This window comes from Podarcis bocagei (genome assembly GCF_964188305.1).
Source record: "Podarcis bocagei genome assembly, chromosome: 12".
Lineage (NCBI taxonomy): Eukaryota > Metazoa > Chordata > Lepidosauria > Squamata > Lacertidae > Podarcis > Podarcis bocagei.
The window spans coordinates 34,345,106-34,360,112 of NC_138137.1; the positions used below are offsets into that span (position 1 = coordinate 34,345,106).

General features: G+C 42.2%; 1 protein-coding gene across 1 annotated transcript; it reads left to right on the top strand.

Annotated features, from left to right (window-relative positions):
* Positions 1-592: 592 nt before the first annotated feature.
* Positions 593-14,412, top strand: FAM133B (family with sequence similarity 133 member B). Its single transcript, XM_081164040.1, has 11 exons — positions 593-752; positions 3,799-3,896; positions 4,798-4,876; positions 6,306-6,380; positions 6,565-6,597; positions 7,046-7,114; positions 9,444-9,539; positions 10,285-10,332; positions 11,304-11,399; positions 11,819-11,863; positions 12,451-14,412. Exons 1-11 carry the CDS (start codon positions 729-731, stop codon positions 12,535-12,537), a joined length of 750 nt encoding a protein of 249 aa, XP_081020166.1. The 5' UTR covers positions 593-728; the 3' UTR covers positions 12,538-14,412.
* Positions 14,413-15,007: the final 595 nt, after the last annotated feature.

The window sequence follows — 15,007 nt, forward strand, 5'->3', positions numbered from 1 at the left end:
GTGTTTTTCCAAGACCTGCGAGACGTATCTTGACGGCAGTTTTTGTTTTGTTCCCCATATTGGGGTATGAACACAATCACGTGCATGAGGCGCAAGCGAGGGGGCTGCAATGTAGAAATCCCTTAAGTGGGTGGGGGCGAGGAACACCTCAAGCGGATAGGGCGGAGAGTGTTTTCTCTCCTCTCCCTTAAGCAGTTGCATTATTCCATATATTTTTTCCTTCATGCTCCCTTTCTCCCACGCCCGCCCCCCCATCCCCTCCCTTGCAATTACTGGTAGTTCTTTCTGACGAAAGGTAAATGTGACGCAGCCTGACCCTGCCTAAATCTGAGGCTCTCTTTATGCACCTTTACCCCTTTTCAAACCAGACTGCTGTTTTCGCTTGCAGAATCGGTCTTTGCTCACAAGTGCAAGCGGGCGAGCAATTCCTGCTGCACCGCGACCCGCGAGCCTCCCAAGTCCCTCATTCAGACGCGCCGAACTCGTCCACCCATTCCCAGCAGCGCGCTTTTGCAACCCGACTCCCGAGTGTGGGCAAGGAAGGAAGGGCAAGGGCGCTTCGAGGCCTGCCACTGAGCATGCTCGGAGTGCCACTGAGCATGCTCGGTAGCGTTTCGATGGTTAAGAGAAAAAAAACCAACAACTTGACGGGTAGCGGAGAAAGGGAGCTCAGCTAGGCCGGTGCGGTTCTGACCGGGCGCCGGGCGCCGCAGGTTTTTTTGCACGCCATGGGCAAAAGGGATAACCGGGTGGTGAGTAAGTCGCGCCGCGCTGGAGGGGAGGCCTCTGGGGGGCGGCGAGACTCTGGAAGGAGGCCCCACGGCGGCTCCTCCTGGACTGGGTGGGGATGCTGGACCCGGGAGTCAAAGACTTGGGGTGCAGGGCGGAGGGGAGGCAGGTTGTTATGGTTTGGCGATCACCTAAGAAGTTTATTTGGGGGGACGGGGACCTGATGTTGGGATGGACTGTGCCAGACATGCACACGGCAGGTCTTTCTTTCTCCACCCCCCGGTTGGGGAATCCGGGATGGGGAGGCGGTCATTAAAATATATATTTATTTATACCCTAATGGGGATCGTGGGACCCTTCTGCGCCCCATTGGACTTGGAGTGTCTCTGAAGTACGTAGGTTAAAAAAACATGATTTCCTCCTGCAAGTAGCAGGTGGCAGACAGGGGATCTGTTGGGCGTGCAGATCTAATTGCAATGTGGCAGGAACTTAACCGTACGGGGCATTTTGCGACTTTGCGTAAGGATTGCGACCCTGTTTCCTAGTCCCTCTGATGTTTACACTTCCACTTTTGTGATCCTGTTTGAATACGTAATTCCGGTGCTTTCTTTGGTGTGTTTTTTCACCATATGGGTATAGGGTTTTGATGTTTTGAGGCTGGCCAAGTAAACCTAAAGGCAAAGCAGGAGTGACTAAATGATATCTGCAGCTGTCCTAAGCAAAAAAATAATAATTGTATTCAAGCTGAACCAAGGCCATTCATTGCTATTAGCACAGATTGGAAATGTGAACGGTTGCACTTTGTGCATTAGCATAGAAATGTTCTGAAGTGCCTGGGGAGGAAGGAGGTTTTAGTGATCTCTGCTAAATAGAATTCCTTTGTTGGGTAAAGGCAGATAGCTGTAAGCAAGCTCAGGTTTCTTTCTGAGATTTGATGCTGAAAGGCCCCCTCCAGGGTTGTTTTTTTTGTTTTGTTTTGGTTTTTTTGCAGGTGTACAGTATTCTGAAACCTGTCATTGACACAATAAGGTTTATGTGTGTGGGATTTATACAAGACCGTCAGCACATCATTCCACTTCATTAGCTGTTTGGAAATGCTTCCCCACCGTTACTGCTTTATTACCATCTGGAGAAGCACTCTTGCACTATAGTGCAACAAAAGCAGGCAACAAACACACTGGAACACTAGTGGTATAAAAAAATTACAGGATTTCAACAGGAAGCAAGGGAGTTGCGCTATTTGGAAATGAAGCATTATGTCTACCCCAAAGCTATTGCATATGCAAAGAATGTTGAAAGTAGGGTATCATCATGAGCACAAATAAGAATAAATGCACAGTAAAGAGAATGTCTGGAGGGGGCCTTACTTGTACAGACCTCTAGAAGTTGTTAGATACGAGTAACTAAGGCCCCTTCCAGACATCCTCTTTACTGTGCATTTTTTATTATTTGTGCTCATGATATTATTTATTTATTTATTTATTTATGTATGTATTTATTTATTATCCCTTATGGGCTGTGTTAAAGCTATATATGTAATTTGTGGCATAGTAAGAACATGGCAATCTCAATTGATTTCTAATTTTGTACAAGTTAGGCACTGTCCAAATGCAAAAACTCTGGCAGCCTTTCTCAACCTGTGGGTCCCCAGGTGTTTTGGGACTGCAAGTCCCATCACCCCTAGCTAGCAAGGCTAAAGATGAGGGATGATGGGAGTTGTGGTCCAACAACATCTGGGGACCCACAGGTTGAGAACCACTGGAAGGGCTTGTCCATGCAGTAGTCTGCCTTATGGTCATTGGGGCTGTAAAACTTAAAACAGAAAATGGCGAAGAGGAAATACCTGCTGCTGAGGTAACTCAAAATTATATTGCTGAAATAAAGAAAGTTTCAGGGTTATTTTTGTTCTGGTACTCAAAATCAATTCTTGGGCTGGCTCAGAATTTTTTAATTCTTAGTGAAAGGTCTTTTGTACCAGGATCCAGTTGGTGGCACTCGAGGGGCTAGCAAAAAACGAAGTAGAAATCCTAGGAAGCTGTGTTATTCCAATTCAGACCTTTGGTCCATGTTGCTCAGTCTTGTCTACACTGATCGGCAGTGACTCTCCAGGTTTCAGACAAGAGTCTCTCTCTGCCCAGCCTGGAGATGCCAGGGATTAAACTTGGGACCTTTTGCGTGCAAAGCAGATGTTCTGTTGTTGAGGCATGATCCAGTAGATCCTGCAAGCTTGAAACCTGTCCATTCTTGTTGTAAACCAAACTCAGAACTAGCTTTGTGTCAGAACACTTCCTCATCCCTTCTCCTTCTCTTTTGCACCATAATTAAATACTTACAGGGTTCCTTCAATCACAGTTTTCTGGTTTGGATATAATGTGAAACTGGTTTTAAAAGCCCTTCAAGTATTGACTTATGGGGCAAGAGTGAAAAGAAAAGGGAAGGGGAGAGGAGAATGGAGCATTGCAGGGGGCAGAGAATAAAACTAGGTTATGTCTGAACCAAGCCACTCTGTCCTTCAGTAGCCCAAAGCAAGTTAGAACCTTTCCATGATGTGAGGATAAATAAGGGACTTCTGTGGGCCAAATGTTCAGTGCTACTGAGTTGTATGGTGCTCTTAAAATTTGCCCAGGCTATAAATATTATCACTAATTTCTACAGCCTTGGTTGTGTGCCAGTGTTTCTTGAACAGAATGATTTCCAGAGGCTGAGTGTACACAGCTTCTGCCGGAAAATGAGACTACAGAGAGAAAAGGCAAAATGAATGACTATTTAGTGCTTGTTATGTGTTCCATTTAAAAATCAACACTCTTTGATAGTCAGAGAGCAGCTGGACTTGGAAAATAAAGCATTGGTCCCCCCCTCATAATTTTGTCACAAAAGACAAAACAGCAAAATCAACCCATAAGGAAGTCTGTGCACTTGTCTTCTAAGAATCTGCTAGCTGCCTGAAGAAGACTGTTGTTGTTTAATTTAAAAATGCTTTCATTTCTCTCTATAAATAGGAGGTTGGGGTGCTATTTTAATGTCAGCAAAGTGGAATGACTTTGAATTTATCGCTTTGTAATCTTTCAGGCTTATATGAATCCCATAGCGATGGCTAGATCACGAGGTCCTGCTCCATCTTCAGGACCTACCATACAAGACTATTTGAACAGACCAAGACCAACATGGTATGTATGGCCATAATGACTTTCCTCCTTTTCCAGAGCCCTTTTGTTGTGAAGGAGAATGGGACTTCAGTTCCGAAGGCCATCACCTGGTTTGCATGTAACTCTTAACCATAGCCAAGTGTTATGTTGGTTTTAACTATGGTGTATCCAAACAATTCAAGTATGTTAACTACGAAAACGACTTTTTCAGACAGACTAAAGTTTAGAGTAATCACAGTTTGTTTTGGTTCAGACATAACAACTAACTACAGTTAGTTGAAGTTAGAAGCAAATGCTCCCAAGCTCCTTATTGTGGTCGTACCAAAAGAGGAGCAGGGACAAAGTATAGTTTATTATCACATGCCAGTGCAGCCAATAATAGGCCAAGTGAATCCCACGGAATAATTACTTGCATCTAAGTCATACATCCCCAAACTCTGCCCTCCTGATGTCTCGGAACTACAACTCCCATCATCCCTGGCTAACAGAACCAGTGGTCAGGGATGATGGGAATTGTAGTCCCAAAACATCTGGAGGGCAGAGTTTGGGGTGTATGATCTAAGTAGCCTCAGTAGGTTTTGGCTTGAAGGCAGTTGCCCAGACTAGATAGATGGATAGATGATAGATAGATAGATAGATAGATAGCTTGGGTCATAACGTAAGTTAACAAAAGGAAATTCATGAAAGGTAACTTTCCCATGGCCACCTCCCTCCTGCCATTCACAGTGCCCCATCCCATATTTTTTCAGGATTTCCTCCCCACCAACACTACCTTCTGGAGAAGATTTTCAGGGGTCATCAACTTCCTTAAGTTAACTTAACTAGGGTCCAAGCCTGTTGTATCAGATATGGTGAATTTACAACTGGCTGCCTTGAAGATTTTAATAAATCAGGGCTTTATATTGTTTTGTTTGCGTTAAAGGGAAGAAGTAAAAGAACAACTAGAAAAGAAGAAGAAGGGTTCCAAAGCCTTAGCAGAATTTGAAGAAAGGATGAATGAGGTTTGTTATTGCTTTAACTTTATGTAGATAGATTACTTAAGATTTTTTTTCTCCTGCTCTACTCTCAGAAGCATAATGAAATTGTCTTGTTATCCCACCCCAGCCATCTGCCTGCCCTTTTACTGTATTACTTTAAAACTGTAGCAGAGTGATAGGAACTATTGCTTATCTCATCCCTTGCCAATCCAATATTATTGCTAAATGCTGTTTCCCCCTCCCCAGGAAATGATAACATCTAATTTGTAAGGCCTCCATTTTGCAAGCTTCCACTGTGAAAACTGCAGATTGTTCTGCTCAGCAAGAGCTAAAATGGAAAGCTCTGTCAGACCTTGAAATACCTTTGAAATGTATTCAGATAACTCTGACAAAGCTATTAGGAACCATTGTGCTACGGGAACATAGTGCCCACGAAGGAGCGATCACTACCAGCAAACATAAAATTCTTGCCAGAAGCCTTAAAAACCAAGGAGAAAGGGAAGAGCAAAGGGAGGTTAACAGACATAGCACTTATAGGTACGCATTCCTAGGAACAGCCGCTGTAGCCCAGTATGTGAGGACAAAGCCTTGTTTTTTTACACTAGAATAATGACCTTTTGGAGAATGAAGACTTATTAGTGACACCAAGGGATTTAGATGTTCAACATTTCTTAGGATGGGTGGAACGCTATGTAACTTTCTCCAAGTTCTTAATAATATAGCTTTAAAAGTTTGTGAGAGCAACTTTTAAAGAAAAATATTCAGGAGAGAGAAAGGCTGAATATGCTCCAGACTGCCCCAACCCCTTTAATAATATAATGCTAGTATTGTTGATATTGTTAAGAGAAAATGCTGGTTATTTTTGTTGCTTTATGGTTAGTTAGGGGTTTTTTAAGGTTTTACTATTTTGTTATGCTTCTTTTTTATCATATTTGTGGGGGGTTTTATAATATTTGTGGGGGGTTTTTTAAAAAAAATATTCAAGGCCCGACATACTATACCATTTTAAATGACAAAGATTCTTGTGGCATCTCAAAGACTAAGAGTGCAATTCTGTGCACATCTACTCAGGCATAAGTCCTGCTGAGTCCATTAGGACTTCCACTCAGGTATGTGGGTACCCTATACCTGTAAGTCCCAGTGAACTAAATGAGACTTACGCCTGAACAGAGGCATCTAGGGTTGCACCTTAACAAATGTATTGTGGCCTACGCGTTCATGGACTCGAGACCACTTTATCGAGCAGACCCTGCTCCGTGGAAGTTTCAACCACAATAAATGTCCCAGATGTTCCAGCAACAATCTTAACACAGCTTTCACTGCAAATTCCCCATCAATAGCCTTCGCGTATCCATGGCTTTGAGTAGATGCTTATTTGTTGAAGGGAGAAGCTGACTGCCTGCTCTGCGTGAAATTACAACTGATTACTTCCAATGTTTTTGGTTTTTTTCAGAACTGGAAAAAAGAACTCGAAAAACATCGGGAGAAATTGTTAAGTGGAAGTGAGAGCACTTCAAGGAAGAAAGAGGTAAAACAGCTTTAGCATATTTATGCAAGGGCAATGGGGTCTGGATCTTTGAATAGCCTTTGCTGTTTGGCAGTGCGGCAGTGCAACTCCTACCAAAGAACACATCACTGAATGTAGAACCCTAACTTCATTGGTGACACACACGCATTGACATACTAATTCTAGATTATTTATTTCCTTTTAGAAGAAGAAAAAGGAGAAGAAGAAATCCAGTAGGGTGAGCAAAGATTTCAGGGTGTTTTTCCCCAATGTACAAGTTGATAAACATTTTAACTTAAGGGAGTTAAGTAAACATGTGCAAGGCATTCTTCTCCAACCTTGAGTCCCCAGGTGTTTTTAGATCATATACCTATCTCATCACCCCTGACAATTAGCTTTGCTGGCTGGGGATTATGGGCATTTGTCCAACAGTATCTGGAGTTCCATTGTACAGGAAAGCTGGTTTAAAGGGAAAAAATGTTTTTGAAGGCTGTTTATGTGTTGTTAATACCTCATCTTGGCTTTAAACCCAAATGATGCATCTTTAGTTAAAGAATGTATCCTAATATCAGTGTTTAGTAGTCAAGAGAGTAATTGTAGGGGCCATCTTCTTGGGCTGTTCATTTTTGTATTTATCTAACAAATTCTGCATCTCACAAATTTACGTTTTGTTGTCTTTGGTCAAGTTGTCTCCATCTTCCTCTTCCTCATCAAGCTCTGATTCTTCCAGTAGTTCTTCTGATTTTGAAGATGAGGTAAGAATGCTGTTAACTGAAACTGTCCCATTCTGTGAAATTGTGCCAGTTCCCCCTTTTCATCTCAATTATTTTGATATGTTTGCATTCGAATGTAGGGGAAAATAAAAACTCCAGTGTGTGTCGTTTTGATCAGGAGGAAGGCAACCTTGTTAGGAACAGGTGTTTTTTTTCAAGTCTTCTACACCCTCATCCTAAGTACATTGGCTTGGATTGAGTTCTTGTACATGGGATACTACATATGGGATGCTCCTGCTGGTACAAGTGACTGGGTGGTGGAAGGATTTCTGACCATTTCTCCTGCAGCCCCCTGGAAACCTGCTCCAGACCATCTGGAACTACATTGAAGGAATGGGAGTGGGGGCTGCAGTCGAAAGGAGAAAATCAATAATTTTGCCTCTTTCCCTTCCCCTCCCTCACACGGAAGCCTATGCTATATTGCAGGCCCTTGCACATTTGAACAGCGGAAGGAAAATGTAGTCCAATCTGTTAATGAAAACCTACAGATAACCATGCCCATAGGAAAGGAATTAGTCAGGCTACTTAACAGGCTCCTGAATTTCGGGTTAGGCTGCTGTTAAGAGGGAGAAGCTCAGTTGTTGCCATGCATAGGTTGTGGGCTCCCAGCCATTATTCAGAAGTAGATCTCATCTGTTTCATCCATGTAAAGGCTCTCATCTTTGGGGAGGGTCTTCTATTGACTCTGCCAAGTCCTTCCGTACTCTTCTCCAAGCTCATCTCAACTAGATAACATGGTAGAGGCTTTGCAAACTCGCCCATCAGAGGTGGTGAGAGGGAGCTACAGCTCAATAAAGTCAGTAAAAAGCCTGTGGCGCTCCTTCAAAGGGAATGACTATTGTGTTTAGCATGTGGGTGTAAGAGACTTCTTGCTTTTTTCCCAATTCAAAACTACTTATGTTATTTTTACATGGAAGAGCAGAAACAGGCTGTTAAATAAACAGCCAGCAAAAATGAACCTTCTGTGTGTGGAAGAGATGAAAATGTGCATTGATTAAGTTGTTGATGGCCCTTAAAGTATTGGTGTGCCTAAATGTAATGAGCTCTAAGCATCATTGCAGGATTAAATGTTTAGCATGCATTGTTCTTCTGAAGATGGCAAGATAGAGTGCTGCAAAAGCTTAAAAGGCTGTGTCCTTATTAACACTGTGCAGGCCAAAACTGTGTATTAGGCAGCCATCTCATGTATTAAAGCCCCAGTGACTGCTTCTTGTCTGCAAAGTAGCATCAGGTGGGGTAATTTGCAGAAGAGAAGGCAATTACTGGAGTGGGTGTTTACCTTTCTCCACCTGCTGTTTGTCTCCTGCAACCTGCCTTCCCCCCCTAACCTAGGTTCCAGTCCTGTATAAGATAGAAATGTGGATATCGCTACCCAGCTGTGTGAAAAGTAGGTTGGAGGAATCTTAGTGGAAAGATGTTGAGGGGTAGGCACCCTCTCCTCTGCTTCCAGCTTCTTTGTTGCAGATCACCTCCTCCTCATGCACCCTGGTACACAAGATGAACACGCAAAGTGTAGTTCTGGCCTCAGTTTGGCTTGTCACAGAGTAGAATTGTGATGTACAAAGCAAGCCCTTGGCCAAAACAATGCATTCAGTGTTGTTGTTCAACAAAGAGAAATGCAAAAAGGCATCAAGGGAGTTTTAAAAGCTTAAGCACTCTGAATGGAAACCGAGACCAATCCACTCCATGGTTTCCAGAGACAAGTGATCCAACTAAATATAAAAAAAAACCAGCAGCCAGAACAACAATAAAATGATTAGCATTAGTAGACAAAACATCAAATCACTGTGCTGGGGAAAGTATCTGGTAAGGGTTCCAGCAGAACCCTTCAAGGTTTTGCAAAGTAAGAAAAACAGGATCCAAACTAGCTGAGCTGCAATAATTAGTACATTAATAGTTCAAGTTAGTCTGAGCTGAATATGTATCTTTTTGTACTGATACTGTCGATACAATATTATATCCACTTATCTGGGAGCAAATCCCCATTGAACTCATTTTTAAACAGGTGTTTATGCAGCTATCAGTGTACTTTTATGGGCTGCATCTGCCCTTTTAATTTTTCACTGAAAGATTATGCTAATGACCTTCTGGATGTTTAAACTTGAGTCAACGAGGCAAGAACTGTAGTGTTTGGCTGGACAATGAAAGCTGTTGGATTTAATCTTGATGACTAAAAAGCAGGTTGCCTGTGTAAGCTTCAGCCGTCCTTGTGTAGCAATACAGCCGATGCCCAAATGTTCCAAGCGCAATGCTTAGATAAAGATTTGCCGTGAACAAAATCAAACCGTTTTCTTAAAATATTTGTGGCTAGGATAAGAAACAAGGGAAAAAGAGAAGAAAGAAGAAGCACCGCTCCTCACGGAAATCATCTGAAAACTCTAGTTCAGATTCTGACTCGGACGGCAAGGTAAAGTGTCCTATTGTATTAGTCACCTTGACATTTTCCTAAGATACCCAGTAGCGGTGTGAGTAGTGGTACAGAGCCGCCCACCCAGCACTTGGTGGTGTTGCTACTGTTAACCTGGATGATGCTGGGGTGGAGTAGCAGTGAAGATGGTGCCATGTGGTGGCACTGGCAAGAGAAGCGGATTGGTGGGAGATCCTACTGCCCCACCATACACATTGCTACTGAAGATACCTTAAAACTTCGTAGAATCTCATGGCACCTTAAAGACAAATAGTTCATGGTGGCAAAAAATAAAAGAAAATTATGGACTTTATTCCGCTTCATCAGATGCAGTATCTTAATATCCCTGCTTTTGTTTTCCAGAGTGATATTTCCAAGATCAGTTAGAAGTGGGTGGGTGGGTGGCACGTCGTGGGTGTGTGATAGCATGTCACAGGGAGTGTGCCGTTCCCTTCTGTCCTTTTGTCTAGATTCACCTACTGGCAAATGTAGTTGCTGACCAACTAAGAACAGCCTTACCCCCCCCCCCCCCGTACTGTAAGAATAATACAGCAGCTGTTTCTACATGACTGGAAGCTTTGTTATGAACATCCATCTTCCAGAGTACCAATAAATTGTTAACTGTGCAAGAGTCATATTTCTCATCATAGGAAATGTTTAGACTTCAGGTAGCATTGATTTTATAACCACTGACAGCACAAGGGCTATCTTTTATACCATAACTACTTTTCATCTCTTTATTTAGGACAGCTTAAAAAATAAAAGGGCAAAGGAAGACTATGAAAGAGAAAAGGTAAAATACTTTCATAAATTGTAAAACAACAACAACTACCTCAAGACTTAGGGTTCATGTAGAAGCTCAGTGTCTCTATTCAGAGCACTTGTCAGCTGGAATTTGATTATCCAGATTTTCATAAGTGCTTCTTTCGCTTTTGGAAATAAGACTTTGACAAACAGGGCAAACTTTTCTGAACCGTGAATGTCAATGAGCGTCCTAATGGGCTGGGCTTTTTCTGAAAATTGTGGTGCAATTCTCACTTCTCGTCAGTGAATTTCTGCCATTACTTATCAAAATGGCTAGTTATTATGCACCTTTATTTGTATAAAGCAACTTTCAGGTTTCTTATACTGCCTAGCATCTGTCTGTCTCAGGAGACAATAGAGGAATGTACCTCTGGGGGTGAAGCCAAGCTGTTAGAAGGTTGCAGCTCCTCCTGGGGCTGTAGACCGATATGGAAGAGACATGTTTTGTTGCAGCTGGGGCAGACAAAGGTGTCCAGTTGTGCTGCTGCAGATGCACTATGGCGCTTCTTCTCTCTGCGCTCCTCCCAGTGGTCATTTCTCCTCTGGTCACTGCTATGAATACATGAATGCATTTTGTCCTCTCAGGTTTTAACTTTTAATTTTTAGGTTAAAGTCTCGTTGCCCTTGAATAAATGTTCAAATGAATTTTAAGCCAGTTGTTCGTAATACAGTGGTACCTCTGGTTATGAACTTAATTCGTTGCAGAGGTCTGTTCTTAACCTGAAACTGTTCTTAACCTGAGGTACCACTTTAGCTAATGGGGGCTTCTGCTGCCGCCGTGCTGCAGTGCGCGATTTCTGTTCTCATCCTGAGGTAAAGTTCTTAACCCAAGGTACTGCTTCCGGGTTAGCGGAGTCTGTAACCCAAAGTGTTTGTAACCCAAAGTGTTTGTAACCCGAGGTACCACTGTATATTCCTCTGATTGTTCAGTACACAAAATGTGGCTTTTATCTTTCATAGGATACCAAAAGCCTTGAAAGGAAAAGGAAAAAAGCAGATCGTGGGGATGGCATGTTATCAACAGAGTCCTCATCAGAATCAGAGCACACAGAGGAGGTTGGTATGCCTATAAAGCCAAAAGCTAATGTAATAACAAATGAATTCAGCAAATAAACATCCTGTTCAACTTGTCCCTTCAGAGATATGGGAGCTATTTTGTCATATGTGCCATTCCAGGTGAATGTGAATGAATAAATCATATGAGCAGGACATCCTTCCCATCTGGATGTTCCTAGTATGGGCCTCTGTGGATGCTTTTTAATTGCCACACACACACACCATACCTGAAAAAAGTAAGAATTGTGAAGCTGTGTACAGAATAGCATACTTTATAGTTGGAAAAATGAAGATTTCTGCATATTTGAGAGAACAGGAAATGTTATTTCTCCACAGCAGTACTAGACAATATTGGTATTTTGCTGTTGTATGTGTATTTCAGCATATTTGAAAATATTACTCTGCTCCTCTCCACATAGGTACCAGCAAAAAAGAAGAAAACCAGTGAAGAAAAAGAGAAAAATGTAAGCATTTTCCTGCTTATCAAATAACCTCCAACAAAAACTGATTTTAAATTTAAGACTTGCATAAATATGTGTTGGCACAAACTCCTCCTGGAGTTTCTCTGACGTAAGCATTTTGGCATAAATGAGAGCAGAATTTTATTTATTGATTTATTAAATTTACATCCCTCCCCTTTCTCCCAAATGAGCTGAGGGTGGCAATCACCTGACTGGCTGCATTGCTTTATATCCTACTTATCCTGACTTTGTATATGGCACAGAAATAAGGACCTAAACAATGAATTTGCATTGAATCAGACCATTAAAGACAGTGCTGCCAACTGTGCTTGCTTGGCAAAAGGTTTCCAAACAACATCGCCTGGATTTTTAGCTAGATTTTTCTCCAGCTTATTTGATATGCCCAGGTTTGACACTGGGGCCTCAAACACTGTTTTGCATAGTAGGTGTTACTCTCTATTTGGTTTAATTTCAGAATAGCTTTGGTTAATCCTTCCTTTGAAAACACATATGCTTAGTCGGGGCCTATATCTGAGTGAATCGACTGCAGTATCCTGTGACCGTTCATGATATTTTACATTTTCTTAAAGGATAAAACAAAAAAACGGAAGAAGCACAAGAAACATGGCAAAAAGAAAAAAAAGAAGACGGCCAGCTCAAGCTCTTACTCAGAATAACTTCAGTCAAGACTCTCTTCCCCCCAACACCTTCTTATCAAAAGTGCAATGAGACTAGAGAGAACTGCAACTGTGAAAATTACGACAAAACTTTACCAAACTGCATGAGTTCTCTTGTGTATTAACAATATTCTAAACTTTCAGCTTGCCCAGTGCAGTTGGGCTGGAAATAGCCATTGTTGTTGCCTGATGCTTAAATATATGTAGTATTCCCCACTCCCCTCGTCCCCGGTGACTGGCGTTAAATGTTTTGAAATAAGCCCTGCACATGGCTTAATGATGTAACAGCAGTGCAAAATAGGGTTGGTACAAGAAAAGGGTTTGCCCATTCCAGGGTCTTTGTATGTGCACCCTGCACCCATGGGTCCTCCTGCATTTTAATGGATTCACACACGTAAACAACTGTGCATGTAGATCAGCCATTTACTGTAATGACTGGGCCAGCCCTTACGGACGGGACACCCTGCCTGTGCACCTCTTCCCATAAAGCAAACAATGAATTTGGGTGTTTTTATTTTTGAACGGGTGGTTAAATTTTCATTATATTTTTTTACAAATATGCAAAATTCATTATCAAAGATGAACACAGCATAGCAACTCCTGTGACATTTCATTACTACTGATGCCATTTTTTGAAACAGGAATATGTCAGTAACCTGTACAAATGTCAGTTTGTGTGTATGTATCATAATTTTGCTCTCTTTTTTTAAAGTGGGGGGGGGGCATGGATGTTTGTGTTCTCTTGGATCAGACAGCTTATTTTGAATCCTTGCAAGCAGCACCAGTGTTTGCTGATGCTGTTGCTGTGCTTCCAAGGGTACTTTAAGCAGCCATTTTTCTTTCTGAATATGGGGTAGATTCCACCGAGAAGACCTTTCCCTGTGAAAACTAAATAGGACCCGCAGAAGAGCAGTTGTGTTGATGACTGGTTACGGAAAGGCTAGATGCGATTGGGGACAGTCGCTTTTGTTAATTTACATGGCCACCCCATTCACGTATAATAGTGTGGAGTGTCTAATTTTTATAACAAAAACCACATGTGACTGAGGAGAGCTGAAATGTGGCAGCCTTCTCAGTTGTGCTTCATTGCTCCCCCCCCCCCCTTGTCTGGCTCACTTCTGGTATTGGAGCTGAGCCGGGGAAACGGTGCATAGAGCAACAAAACTTGGAGAGGTGACAAAGGAGGGTGGGGGTGGGTGGGAAGAGAGGCTACCCCCAACTTTTGCTGTTTAAAAAAGACCCTACCCTCCTCTCCCTGTCTCTTTATGCATGAACAGGCACGCGAACAAATGCGATTTGTCTGTTCCCATCTAGTCTGGTCCTTGGTTTATTCGGAACCTGTAGCACATGGTGCTGGGATAAGCAAGAAAACACCAGCCTAAAGTGGCATACCTGACACCCCAAAAGTGAGGATTTTACCCCTGTTGAATCAAAATAATACTGAGTACTTAACATTATTTGAGGTGGCATTGAGTTAATTGATTTCTCCCCCCCCCCAGCAAACACTGTTGCATTTATTATTATTATTTGTGTTGTCATTAAGGTATTTAGAATTAATGTTCTGCATGATTTTGTCCCATTTTTAAATTAACCAATAGAGAAATACAGTTGTAATCGATGGGATTTTTAAAAAAATTAATTATGTTTCACATGCAGCATTACTTACAGATTTTTATTGCATCCATGCCTATGTTTTAAATGCACACTTGCTGAAGATATTTAGCATGTAAAAAGCTGAGGGAATGATATCCAACAGCTTCATATTGAAGCTGATTTTACTCTACACAAGTTCCGTGGCAGACCTGTTATGCAACTATGTCTTGGTATTCAAAATTACTGCCAGACACATAGTAAAGATAATGTTTGAAAAAATTATTCATTTCTGCATTGTCTCTGTGTGTCTCTGTGTGTGTCAAGGGAGAGGCAGAGTGTGTCCAAACAACTGTATTGGTTGCTTTTTTCAGAAATAAAGTGTAGCACCATATGCATGCTATGGTAACAAGAATAGCTGAAATGAGCTATATAAATTTGCCTCTCCATAGGGACCAGCCCTAAGATTGAGTAATGCTTGCTTCTTCAGCTGCCTGTTAAGCAGATGAGCAGAAAAATACAGTGATACCTCGGGTTACAGACGCTTCAGGTTACGCGTTTTCCAGTTACAGACCGCGGGAAACCCGGAAGTACCAGAAAGGGTTACTTTCGGGTTTCACTGCTTGCACATGCCCAGAAGCACCAAATCGCGTCACACACGTGCGCAGACACGGCGCTGCAGGTTACGAACGCTGCGGGTTGTGGACATGCCTCCGTCACGGATTACATCTGCAACCCGAGCTTCCATTGTATTAATTTGGGTCACTGCAAAGGTAGAAAGTAAATTGTTACTATTGTTCTCAGAAAGCCTGTTTTGTTAGCCTTTTCAGAACACAGGGAGAAAAAGCAGTGGATCTCAAGGTTGGATACCTCCTCCCAC

Coding starts and splice junctions, on each gene's coding strand:
- FAM133B (XM_081164040.1), top strand. CDS start 729: ATGGGCAAAAGGGATAACCGGGTG. Junction 3,897..4,797: donor AACAGACCAAGACCAACATG/GTATGTATGGCC, acceptor TTTGCGTTAAAG/GGAAGAAGTAAAAGAACAAC. Junction 6,598..7,045: donor AGAAGAAGAAATCCAGTAGG/GTGAGCAAAGAT, acceptor TCTTTGGTCAAG/TTGTCTCCATCTTCCTCTTC.